Source organism: Centruroides sculpturatus, unplaced genomic scaffold (assembly GCF_000671375.1).
Source record: "Centruroides sculpturatus isolate CEXI.00-Female unplaced genomic scaffold, Cexi_2.0 scaffold449, whole genome shotgun sequence".
In the NCBI taxonomy this organism is placed as follows: domain Eukaryota; kingdom Metazoa; phylum Arthropoda; class Arachnida; order Scorpiones; family Buthidae; genus Centruroides; species Centruroides sculpturatus.
Window position 1 is genome coordinate 105,227 of NW_019384714.1, and position 12,318 is coordinate 117,544.

At 27.5% G+C, this 12,318-nt stretch overlaps 1 protein-coding gene across 1 annotated transcript in view; it reads left to right on the top strand.

The window, feature by feature from the left end:
- LOC111627902 (mitochondrial import inner membrane translocase subunit Tim23-like) overlaps positions 1–12,318 on the top strand; it is a 38,953-nt gene that overhangs the window by 21,146 nt on the left and 5,489 nt on the right. Inside the window, exons 5-7 of the mRNA XM_023371583.1 lie at positions 1,957–2,044; positions 2,111–2,169; positions 2,241–2,351. Of these exons, the coding sequence (XP_023227351.1) occupies positions 1,957–2,044; positions 2,111–2,169; positions 2,241–2,351 (258 nt within the window). The remainder of the gene's footprint in view (positions 1–1,956; positions 2,045–2,110; positions 2,170–2,240; positions 2,352–12,318) is intronic.

The window sequence follows — 12,318 nt, forward strand, 5'->3', positions numbered from 1 at the left end:
TCATACAGCTTGCAAACCATTAATTCTACAAACATAATACATTAAAATCAAACTACACATATCTAGAATACATATTAAAAAATACAAAGACATTTAACTTGAAAACAATAAGTAGAATTTGGCAACAAAGAAAGCAATATCAGCTACTACCATTCAAACAACACACGATGTGAAACTTTTTTCAACAAAACTAAAACAGGAACAGTTTGAAAGTTACTACCCTATAGAAGAGAAAAAGAACACTTTATACAATGATAAAATGTAAGTCCCAGAAAGCTATAATACATACACTATGAAATAAAAAATATCAAAGATAGTGGGACTAGAAAGTCTCGTCAGGCAATAAAGGGTTAAATTATTTTCGAAAAGTAAATTCTCATAATACACTACTTCATCTTTTAGCTGCTGCTTCCATACATCACTGTATAAAGAGTTATCAACAACAGTTTTTTCATCACGTGAAGAACTTGCTTCTCTTGATGACATTTTTTAATTATAAAATAATTATTCAAAATAAATTTCACTGCACAAATATGTCTATTGGTGTGGAAATTCAGAAAGGAACTGTTAAAGAGTGAGTGAAAAAGAACTCTGATAGAAAAAAAAACGTTCCTAGTGAGAATTAGATAGGTCACCCTTAGTGATAACAATTAGATGGGAAAGTTGACACATAGGTATCAAGAATGTGCAATTATTGTCAACAAAAATAAAAAAATATTAGACTTGGAATAGTAGAAATTAAATTAAAATAAATAAATAATAAGAAATAAATAAGTGAGTAAATAACATTATAAGTACTGTATTTATGAATTAAAAAAAAGGAAAATTAGTGTATACTTTTTTTTATCTATTATTCACTATTACACAGCAATAAAATCAACAACAACTCCTTCAACAAAGTAGAACATGATCTAAAGTCTCTCTTGTTAAATTCATTGTTACCTTTACCAACTGTAATGGTAGTATTTTTTACCAACAATACAAATGATCTATACATACTTAGCATTTTTTAGGGTGTCTTACATAGCAGCAACTGCGAGCAGAAAGAATCGTTGTACATGCTTCCAACTCACAAGCGATCTCTGTCCAGAATGGATGTGTGTTGTTTACAAAATGGTGGTGAGACAACTGTCAAATGCTTGCTATGGAAAATATGACAACATTTACCTTTCATATTTAGTATTTTAATGCTTATCATTAACTAGATATGCAACAAATATAAAGAATCTTCATAGAATAAGTTTAAAAAATGTTTTTGTAAATGGAACATTTTAAAAATAAATCAGAAATGATTAAATTATGTAATAATTATTAATTAAAGTATATACACAATTTGTCGTTCCGTTTTCATTCATCTTTGTAGATGAATGAATGAATCAGTCATTTTTTTTTTCTTTGATCTTTGCTTCCAAACTTGCATGGTGGCTGCTTGCTGCATGCTAAACACAGTTACTCTGGACACACATTTGTTTGAACCAGTTTGTCCATTCCACTTGGAAGCATGTTCACGGCTACAGTTGCTGGGCACTGCCACGTAGGACATACCTTTAGTTGGATGTAACACTAGTAACATCGGAAAAAACATGTACTTTAAAACACTTTATCAGCTATATTCTCCCAGCCATAGCTGCTCTTGTTTAAATTTTATGTTTAACTAAATACTGCATAACTGTATTATGCAGTATTTAGTTAAACATTATTAATTCAATGGAGGAACTTTAACTGTATCTTGCACTTCATCCTCAATTACAAGCAACTTTGTATTAACATAAAATACATGTTACTTATTTAAAAAATTATTTACAAAACAAAAAATAGATATATATTTTTCTAGTTATATTTTTAAGAGGATTGATAATCATATACTTATTTAAACCATTATTATAGGTATGGCTTTATAAATATATAAACACTAGCACTTCAATTAGTAAAGTAAAAATCATGAATGTTATTTAGGTGCTACAATTGGAGGTATCCATGGTTTTTATACGGGATGGAAGGAAACTGCAGCAGCAGGAATGACAAAAAGTATAAGAAGAACACAGTAAGTTTAATTAACAGAATATCTTGTCATCTTTTAAGATAGTTTTCTAAGTTTCTCTCATTTCAGAATGCTTAACTATATTACAAAACAAGGAGCTGGTACAGCTAACAGTCTTGGTGTTGTCGGTAAGTTATTTTTATAATAGCACATTAAAACAATAGAAAAATTTTCAATTTGTCCTTTTGTCTTTTGAAAGCTGTCATGTACAGTGGATTTGGTGTGCTGTTTTCATGGTTGAGAGGAGTAGACGATGAATTAAACACATTAACAGCTGCAACAGCCACTGGATTACTCTATAAATCTTCAGGTAAGATTAAATTTTTAATTTTAGTAGAGACATTATGTATTTGAAAGACTTAAATAAAACATAACTAGAAGTAAGATCTGACTTATATACCTTATCAATAATCTATTAAGTAAATTGAAAAACTTTACTAAATTTTATGAAATAAAGCTTCAGATTTTTATTTTGGTTTCATTTTATGTAGTAATTTTTCCGTGTTTAACAAAAATACGATAGTATGAGATGAATAGAAACAAGACTTTAGGAAAATTTTGTAGGTGTCTGACAAAGAAACCAAATTTCTCAATAGCTTGGGTATTGTTTTTCAGAGATAATATTATGTTGTTATGCTGGCAACATTGAGAAGTCTCAGTTTATTTGCATGGTACAGTGGTCGGTACTATATGTGCTTTTAATGTTTGATTAGTGAAGGTGTCTTATAATAGGACACTTTAGAGAAGTACGTAGAAAGAAAAGAATTCCAGCAGATCATGTTGTTAAATTGAAGGTGTTATGTAATAGAGCTCCAAATATCACAGGCCAAAAATCTTTTTTGAGACATGAATTTTACTTTCAGTGTGGGATGTTATTACAAAACACTCTGCTACCATTAAAGCTCTACAGCTTGCTTCAAAACATATTTTCTTGATGACTTCAGTTGTATATTTAATAAAAATGGGAGTTTTTAATAAGTTTTTAAGATTATTCAAGTAACTTTAGCAATTTTTTATAATGTGCATAATATAAGGCTTAAATGATTATTGTAATGAAAGGAAACATTTCTTTGCAAAAAATGTTTAATTCTCTAGTTGTAAAATGAGGAGGATAAGACCAATTTTTTTAAGATAACATTTATGATTGACCTCATAAGTTAAATAATCGCCATAACTCCAATAATTAACTGGACTATTTTTCTACTACTATTAAATTTCTTAAATTTAATATAAGAAATTTGTGTGTTCATATTCACTGGTATGATAAGCCCTAACACACAACTAGTTTAAGTTAGTAGAAATATTTAATATCAATTTTTGCCCTTAAATTTCATTAAGTAATTTTGCATTAGAGGTAGATGCTATTAGATTATTATAATTAGGTACCATCCTTATCAAAATTAATATTTAATACAAATTATATTTAATTTGTAAATATATTCTCTGTCCTGGGAATTTGAATTAAGTATTTACAAACTGCCATAAAGACTGTATGTTCCTGAAGTGTGATTAAGAAAAAAAGACGACACTGATGTGGTACGTCAATGTATTAATTAAATTTACAAAATGATTTTAGAATAGTCTGGAAGAAAAGAATTGGCCCAGAGTGGGATTGGAACCTGCAACTCCCAGTTATGCCATCCAGACCTCCAAGCATTTCTTTTCTTACACCCATATCTAGAAGCAGTCAATGAAAATGCTTCCAGACAAGGTCGTTCCCAGTTGGCACTGTGAGTAACTGTGGATGGTTATATCGAGAATTAAATGTCTGGAAGCATAACTGGCAATGCAACTGCAGGTTCAATTCTTTTCTTCCAGACATTTATTAAATAATTTTATAGTAATTAGATGGCACTTAATTTTGATAGGATATTATTATAATTATTAAGTAATTTAGTATTAGAGGTAGATGTTAATATCTAATTATTAATACCTGGAGCTTAGTGATGTTATTCCTGTCTAAATGATTAAATGATGATGATGATGTTATATATATTTATATAACATGTCTACTCACCCCAAATTATGGTACATTCAACAAATATCAGCTACTGGAACTTTAACCTTTCATAAAAGAAATAATTTCTCTTTGGTTTTTGTTCAAACTGTATAACAATAGCTATTATGCAAAAATGACATCTGATTTAGTTCTTAAAGGAATATAAAATAATAATTTTATATGTGGTCAAAGTTTTTTCTAGAATAAAAAGATATTTAGATACATTAAAAACAATTATTCTGTAAAATTTATAACTGCAATGCAAAATTCAAATTAATATATTCAGATCCCTTTAGTAATTATTTCTTTCATCAATTGTATTTCATTTTTAATTTCACAATAGTTAAGTTAAATTTAATAAAATCCATGTAGTATTTTGGAATGGTCAATAGGAGATAAAATGTAATTAGTAGATTGAAAATAATCCAAATGGTAAGAATCTGCTATTATGGATGGGCCATCACAAGCATGAATGAAAAATGAGGAATAAAACTCTATCTACACTATTTATGAATATTTCTAGATCAGATTCATACAGGGTTCCTACTCAAATTTTTCTTTTAAATTCCCTGACCCTCACATTCCTTATAGTATGGCACATTGACAAAATAAAACAGCATTTAACTTTCTATTGCTTCTCCAACTTTTTAGTTAGTTAATTAGAAAAAAATAACAGATATGTATATATTTTTTTTATAATTGTCAAATTGTTTTATTAAATTAAAATAGTTTATCCTGTTATNATTCAATTATTAATGGTAGCAGTCTGATTTAATCTGGCAGTCATTTGGCTTTATTGTAAAACCATTTCTGTATAATGATTTGTTTAGAAAATTAGAAAATTCTTAGAAATTTTACATTTATAAGAAAAATTCATGGAATTTTCTTTGAATCAAACTTTTTCAGTAATGACTTGTTACAATTTTAAACTATTTGACATACAGTCTACTTATAATCTTTTCTCAAAAAAAAGGCTGGTTAACTTTTTCAAATTATTACTAATTTTTTGTTTTAGACAAGATGTGAAAACCTAACACACTGCAAACTTTTCTGATGATAAAATTCTATCATTAAAATAAACTTTTGCTAGTGATATAAGAGATTGAGTGTTACTCTATGTTGTTAATTCACAAAAATTTAACAGGTTCAGCATAACAATTTTAATTTTGTTTATTTTTTGAATTAAATAACAAATTATCATAGATAGAATTTTTTTTAATTCATTGAAAAATCTTAGACTTGAAATTTAGCAAATTATTCTTATTTACATTTACTAATCATTAATTGTACTAATTGGCTCCTCTACTGATTGATTGTTAAGAGATGACTAATTCTCCAATAATTGGCATAATCAGTAAATAATCATTCCATTAGAAGAACATAATTGAATAATTTTTAATTTAAAAACTAATAAACATAAAACATGATGTTTAAAGAAATGACCACTTTATTAATAATTATAATTCAGGTAATTATGGCAACACATCCATTTTTATTAAAAACTGCTAGCTTTTTTTTTTTTTTTTGTTTTCTCAGTCTGAATTTTTATAGTATAACTAAATTTTTAGAAATATCTATTTTTTTTAACATAAAAATAACTACCAACTTTTAACTTTAGGCTATTTAATTCCAGCATCAAAACATTTTCAACCTTTTTAAGGTCAGCATCAGTGCTTATACTTTGAACATATTAAATTAATTAAGTTACATACTAAATATATTGCATATATAGTAAAGTTTTTTCACTGAAATGTTGAACTTGTATATCTCTACAACTTGAAGAAAATGAAGTACTTGGTAAATCTCAATGGAATAGCTTAGGGATTTAATGTCTTTAACTTGAATTCCTTAATTTGAATATTCTCCAAATCAAAGGTTTTCGTGGTTCCCTGACATTGATTTAACTGTCAATTTCCCTGATTCAAATTTTAATATTTATTCTTACCAAAAGTAATTATAATTATTGGATTTCTAAGAAATTTTCAGACAGTTAGTTGTATCGACTGTCCAACAATCATTTGCAGACAATATTCCAGTCCAAAGCAAGAGGATCTTTCACTTTATCTCAACAAGATGTACCTGCAAAACTGTTCAATTTCATTAGTTACACTGAACATTTTGCTGAAAGACATCACATGGGATGTCTTTCTGCAAACATTAAAATAAAAAACTATCAAATATTATATAATGCAAGAAATAAAAATACAAATCCATTCAGCATCTTCATTTTTCACTGTATTGTTCTCTAATTCAAATTGACCGTAACTTGGATTTTTTTCAAGCTTTTAATTAGATAAGTTTTACTGTATATACTAAAAAGAACATTGTTTTCATTAATGTTGTTGCTTTGGATTTTTGAGTGCAGTGGTTTCAAGTGTAAGAAAAATCTTTTGAATTTGGAAATGAACATGTCCTTGGAGATAGCCTTCACTGGAAACTGCTGCATTTGAAAATCCAAAGTAACAATGGCATTGAAAATGTTCTTTTTAGAAATACAATATATCAAAGTACAAGGACTGAAGGTGACTTTGAAAGGGTTGAAAATGTTTTGATGATAGAATTAAATAGCTGAAGTTAACAAAAATAATTATCAGCCTTTATTTTGTGTCTTCAGCTTGAGCATGCTAATCTATATATATTTTTAAACTCTTTCCAGTCTATGGATGAATCTCATTCATTTATAGTTTTATATTATTATAAGGAGCTGGACAGCTTAGATTTATCTATAGTTGATATATATATAGTACATTTAATAAAAATATTATTTCCGCTCCTAAGTGGTGTACATTGTTTAATATTTTGATGTTTTGTAAAATGGCTGCATGCAGTAAGTTATCAGTCAATGAAACTTTACATTTAATAAATGATGATCCCAAGTCAGAAATATATTTCTCATGTTGCACTGCATAGCACCAAAATCACCACTTTGCAATATATGAATTAAAGTGACAAAATCCTAGTCTGCTTATTTTGACATTCAGCTTGAAATTGAATCACAAAGCATGCTTCAGAAAAAAACAGCAGAATGTCAAGCTCCTATAAACCACACTGTGTAATTCATTAGCCATGTTCTAACCTGGCAGTTAATCTGGCTCTAATCATTTATTAGTATAGTTTTGACTTTGTTTTCTATATATAATGATACAACTAGTCCTATTTGTTAAAATTAGGGATCAACCAAATGGGTTTTTGACTGAATAGCAAATAATTATTCAGATGTTACTGTTGCCAAATACCATATATTCTTGCCTTTCTGATTACTAAATTTTGAATATTTGTCTATTCAATATTAAAGATTATGGTGCTTTTATTTTTAATAAATTATTGTTATGTAATGAAAAGTAAAAAATTAAGCTTTTTCATTTAGTTAAGTGTAAAGTTTATTCAGTGAAGCTAGAAGTATTTATGATTACCGACAAAATTGCTTACTTTCTATGAAGTCGGAAGAATTAATATTTCATTACAATTTATCAGTTGTAAATTGTGATTATTAATAATTAATATTTGCTCAAGACCATTTAATAAAGTTTTATTTGTTTAAGAAAGGAATAAATAAATAAATTTAAAAATTGAGATTTTTTTTTAAAAGTATACTTATAAAGTCTGTTACATATTAAGTTAGAAATAACTGCAAATATAATGAATCATTCTGTATTAAACAAGATATTCTTATAGTAATCTTCTTGAGAAATCAATTTGTCAAGTATTCATTTAAATAACTAATACATTTCTTAACTTGCATTTGAATTTAAAATTTAATTGCATGCAGTATAAGCAATAAATTGTTTAAATACAATATATTAACTAAATTCCATCTGTTAAAGAATGAAAAAATCTTGTGATAGAATCATAATAGAATGTGATTTTCATATGTTAATTTCATAACTTACAGATATAAGTATTATTGGTTTTAGCAGCTTACTGTTATTTATTGGTTAATAATTATTCAAAAAACTGTACATATCTTGGAAAATTTTAATCCCATAAATGTCCCATGGGTACTGATGTTTCAATGTCCTTCCCTGTGAGAAACCATTATAGTGGCATCTGTAATATTATTCAGTTAAAAACATTTTCTTTGCTGATCATAATAAAAGTAGAGAAAACTGCAATTATCTATACTTGTTTATGATTTCAATGTGGAAGAAACTTTTAATAAATGTGATATAAATTATTTCTCATTTCTGCTTCATTATTACCTTTTCATGAAAAATTTCAATGGTTTTTTTAACAAAATTAAATACTTACACTTAAGACTTAATTACTTTCATTTTAATAAATTTTGATGTGTTTAAATATTTGAGATTTTATAGATGCACTCTAAAATTTCATGTATTTGAAATTATATACAAACATTTAATTTCTTCATCATTGACATTAATACAGTAGGGTGGAGTTTATTTTCACAATTTGTAAATGTGAATCTCCAACCCTCTATTTCTGTTACAATATATATAGAAAACATTCCTGCCAAAAATCTCCATTGGTGAATATTTACTGGTAGCTCAATGTCACTGAAGTTTTATAGGTTCCAAATAGTAGGAATGGCAATTACAAGCTTCAACCACAATGTATCCATTTTAGTACAACAGTTTGTAAAACTGTAGTTGGTCATCTCAATAAATAAACCATTAAATTAATCACACATTAGTTACATGACATTCCCACATAATTTCTGTCATGATTTATGATCTTTATTTTGCTGACATCATCAAGTCATGCTGCAAATGTTTTTCCCTGTTTCTGGTTGAGGCTGACTCAGTGACTCTTACTGCTTACATCAGCACCTATTGGTTATTTGACTTGTATGGACAAATTCAGGCACATCACTGAAGAACTGCTGATATCATCAGATATATAGACTATATAATCCAGAAACTGCTGAAGCAAATCACATAATACATTTTTGTTCATTTTGGCAAAGTTATTAAATAATAAATATGGCAGCAGCAGCAACTAGATCTAAAACTGAAGTGTACCTCCTTGGTTCAACAGTAACTGAATTAACTATCCTTATATCAGACTCTTGGTTTGTTTTTACATCATCATCTTCAACTGAAACAAACTATCAGACAGTCATCAGCTGTTACAGTCAAAAAGCTGGCAATATTTTATGAAATTGCAAGGATCCCAATGATGGATCCAAGAAATTACATAACTAAACTAGAACAAACATTTGAAGAATGGTGTTTGCTAAAGAAAAACAAGGGATGACAATCTGTAACACAGTGAGACTGAATTTGTTAGTAAACTAGGTGAAGTTTTTGACATTTCTCATCTTAGAGCAGTCAAAATGATAAAAATTCCAGAGTATCATGAGTTCTTGTTAGCTCAGCATGAGAAAGGACGTAAACATCAATGGTAGGCATGGATGCAAAATTAACTGCAGCAAACAATCATCGCAAAGACAGGAACAGATGTCTACATGACTATTTAATTTGTCTGTAATTGTCCAAAAAAGTGAAGCAAATCTGGTTTACCAAACAGCTCTTATATGTTTTCATTTGTCATAAATCACTCTTTTTATAAACTTTGTGGTCATTAAGCTAAATATTAAGATAATTAATTAAGCTAAATGTAATCTAAATATTAATATATCAAGTTCAAATTTTATTTTTCCCCTATTTTAAGCACATACCACCCTATTAATACAGTCTGTAAAATATCTATTATTTTCTATTTGATATGTGATGATTAGAATCCCAAATTCAGAGTGTGCATTACTTTTGTTGGCTATATTAATAAATGCCTATTGTCAGTGCCAAACAATTGCTGTAATGCATCAGGCTATTTTTCAGCTATTATTAATAATTACATTTTAATGTTAATCAATGACAAAAAAATTGTGCTAAATGGTAGCCCAATGCATTACGGCAGTTGTTTGGCATTGATTAACAACATTGAGTTTTGAGATGTTTATATCTAATTCTGTTTTTACATGATACAATTTCTGGAAACCAATCTGTGTAAAAAAAAAAAAAATACATTTTATATATGGAAAATTAGAAGATTGGTTAAGGACCTAAGAAATCAACAAAAATAATAAAATAAACTATATGAAAAACCTTGTTAGAATCTTAAAATTTGATAACACACAAATTTCATTTGAAAAACAAAAAAAATGTAAAGAATTAATGAACATAAAATTGGGCAAAATATGTAATGTGAGTTATACATAAAATTTTATTTGCTATTACTTTGACAATAAAGGTATACATTTGCACATGATTGCAATATTACTGCAATCACTAAAAATGCTTTGGCTATTGTTCTTCATCCACGGGCAATGTTCTTTGTGAACTGCCAAACAACGTTAGCAGTAATGTCCTGTGGTGCTGATGTTACAGTGGTTTTATGAATGCATTCAGTTATTGATGGCTGGGTTCATATTTTGGCTAGTCCTTTATATAATTCTCTATAAAAAGACATTAACGATTTCAGGTCATGTTGAAACTTCATTCGTCATTAGGATTATACTTGACAAATTATTTTTTTAAAATTGTGTTAAACCAAAATCATTTAAAAAAGTTCACATAAAAAACAGAATTAAGTGTATATGTATAAATGCCTATTGTTTAAAAGTACAGTACATGAAAATCTAATTCTATATTCATAACATGTTTTCACAAAATATAAAAAAAATTGTATGTATTAAAATGCAGATTTTAGGAAATTGAAATTATTGCTATTGATGAAATAAAAATTATTTTTATTTACAGAATCATCAGGAAATATATATAACATCTCTCCTTATTTAAATGTTGATCCAACTTACATTACACAGGTATAGTATTTATGTCAATATTTGATTAATCTTATAAAATATTAAAAAAATAAACATAATTTGTCACATATTTATAATTTGGGTATAACTAATGTTAATCTTTAAAGGGAGGAGGACCAGAATGGATATTTCCTGAAGGTGCCTCGAGGCAACGAGGACGTTTTGAATTAGCTTTTTCTCAAATAGGTGGTGCAGTTGCAACAGGTTAGTTAATAAATTGATATGATATAAACAGCAGATTTTTTTAATTTGTCCATGACTGCCTATTTAATACCTACTCAATCCACAATAATTCAAAATTTTGAAAACAAATTATTAACCTGCATAATCACTCTACATAACTTAAGTTTTCAACTCACAAGGAGATCCTATGGCTTTGGGAAAACGGATTTTGATGATCTTTGGTGTAGAGATAGTACACCATGTGAGTGTAGTACCTGTAAAATACTAAAGTGCAATACTCAAATATAATCAAGAAAAACGAACTTAAAGTTTTTTAGCACTTTATATATAAATTATATGTGCTTCCATTTGAGCGTCCTGTGGCTGAGTGGTAACGATCCTGATTCGCACGCTTGAGTTCCCGGGTTCCATTCTTGTGTATACTTTTTTTTTTTTTAATTCATAAATACTTTAATAATAAATAAATATTTAAAAATTTATTTAAAAATAAATAAATATTTTTTTATTTTTGTTGACAATAACTGCACATTCTTGACACCTATGTGTCAACTTTCCCATCTAATTCTCACTAGGAGTTTTTTTCTATGGGAGTTCTTTTTCACTCACTCTTTAACAGTTCGTTTCTGAATTTCCACACAAATAGACGTATTTGTGCAGTGAAATTTATTTTGAATAATTATTTTATAATTAAAAAAATGTCATCAAGAGAAGCAAGTTCTTCACGTTGTGACGAAAAAACTGTTGATGATAACTCTTTATACAGTGATCTATCGAAGCAGCAGCTAAAAGATGGAGTAGTGTATTATGAGCGTTTACTTTTCAAAAATAATTTGATTGTAATAACATCTTCTGATACACTATCTGAAAATGCCATGTTGATAGGCACAGAATTATACAATAATACGTTGGATGTGTTGAATAAAAAAATTTATAAATGTTGCAATTAACCCTTTATTGCCCGAATTTTCATTTTTTGATAAAAATTTTTTATATTTCTCATTTTATCACCAGAAGAGGTGTTTATTAACAGATAAGTAAATAAAAAAATTAAAATGTAAATTAAAAATTTTTTAATTATGGGACTTATTAGTCCCATCAGGCTTTAGAGCACATTTGGACCTAACAAGTTTTTTCTTGTTTAATATTTTGAAAATAAAATATTTTTGTTTTATATAAAGATCTTTTATCATAGAAATTTGCAAATTAAATGCATAATTATATATATTAAGTATTTGTTAACTTTTACTGTATAATAAGGTCAAAATATGAAAAAAAAATTAAAATGCATGACAAAACTAAAATAAAATTTAT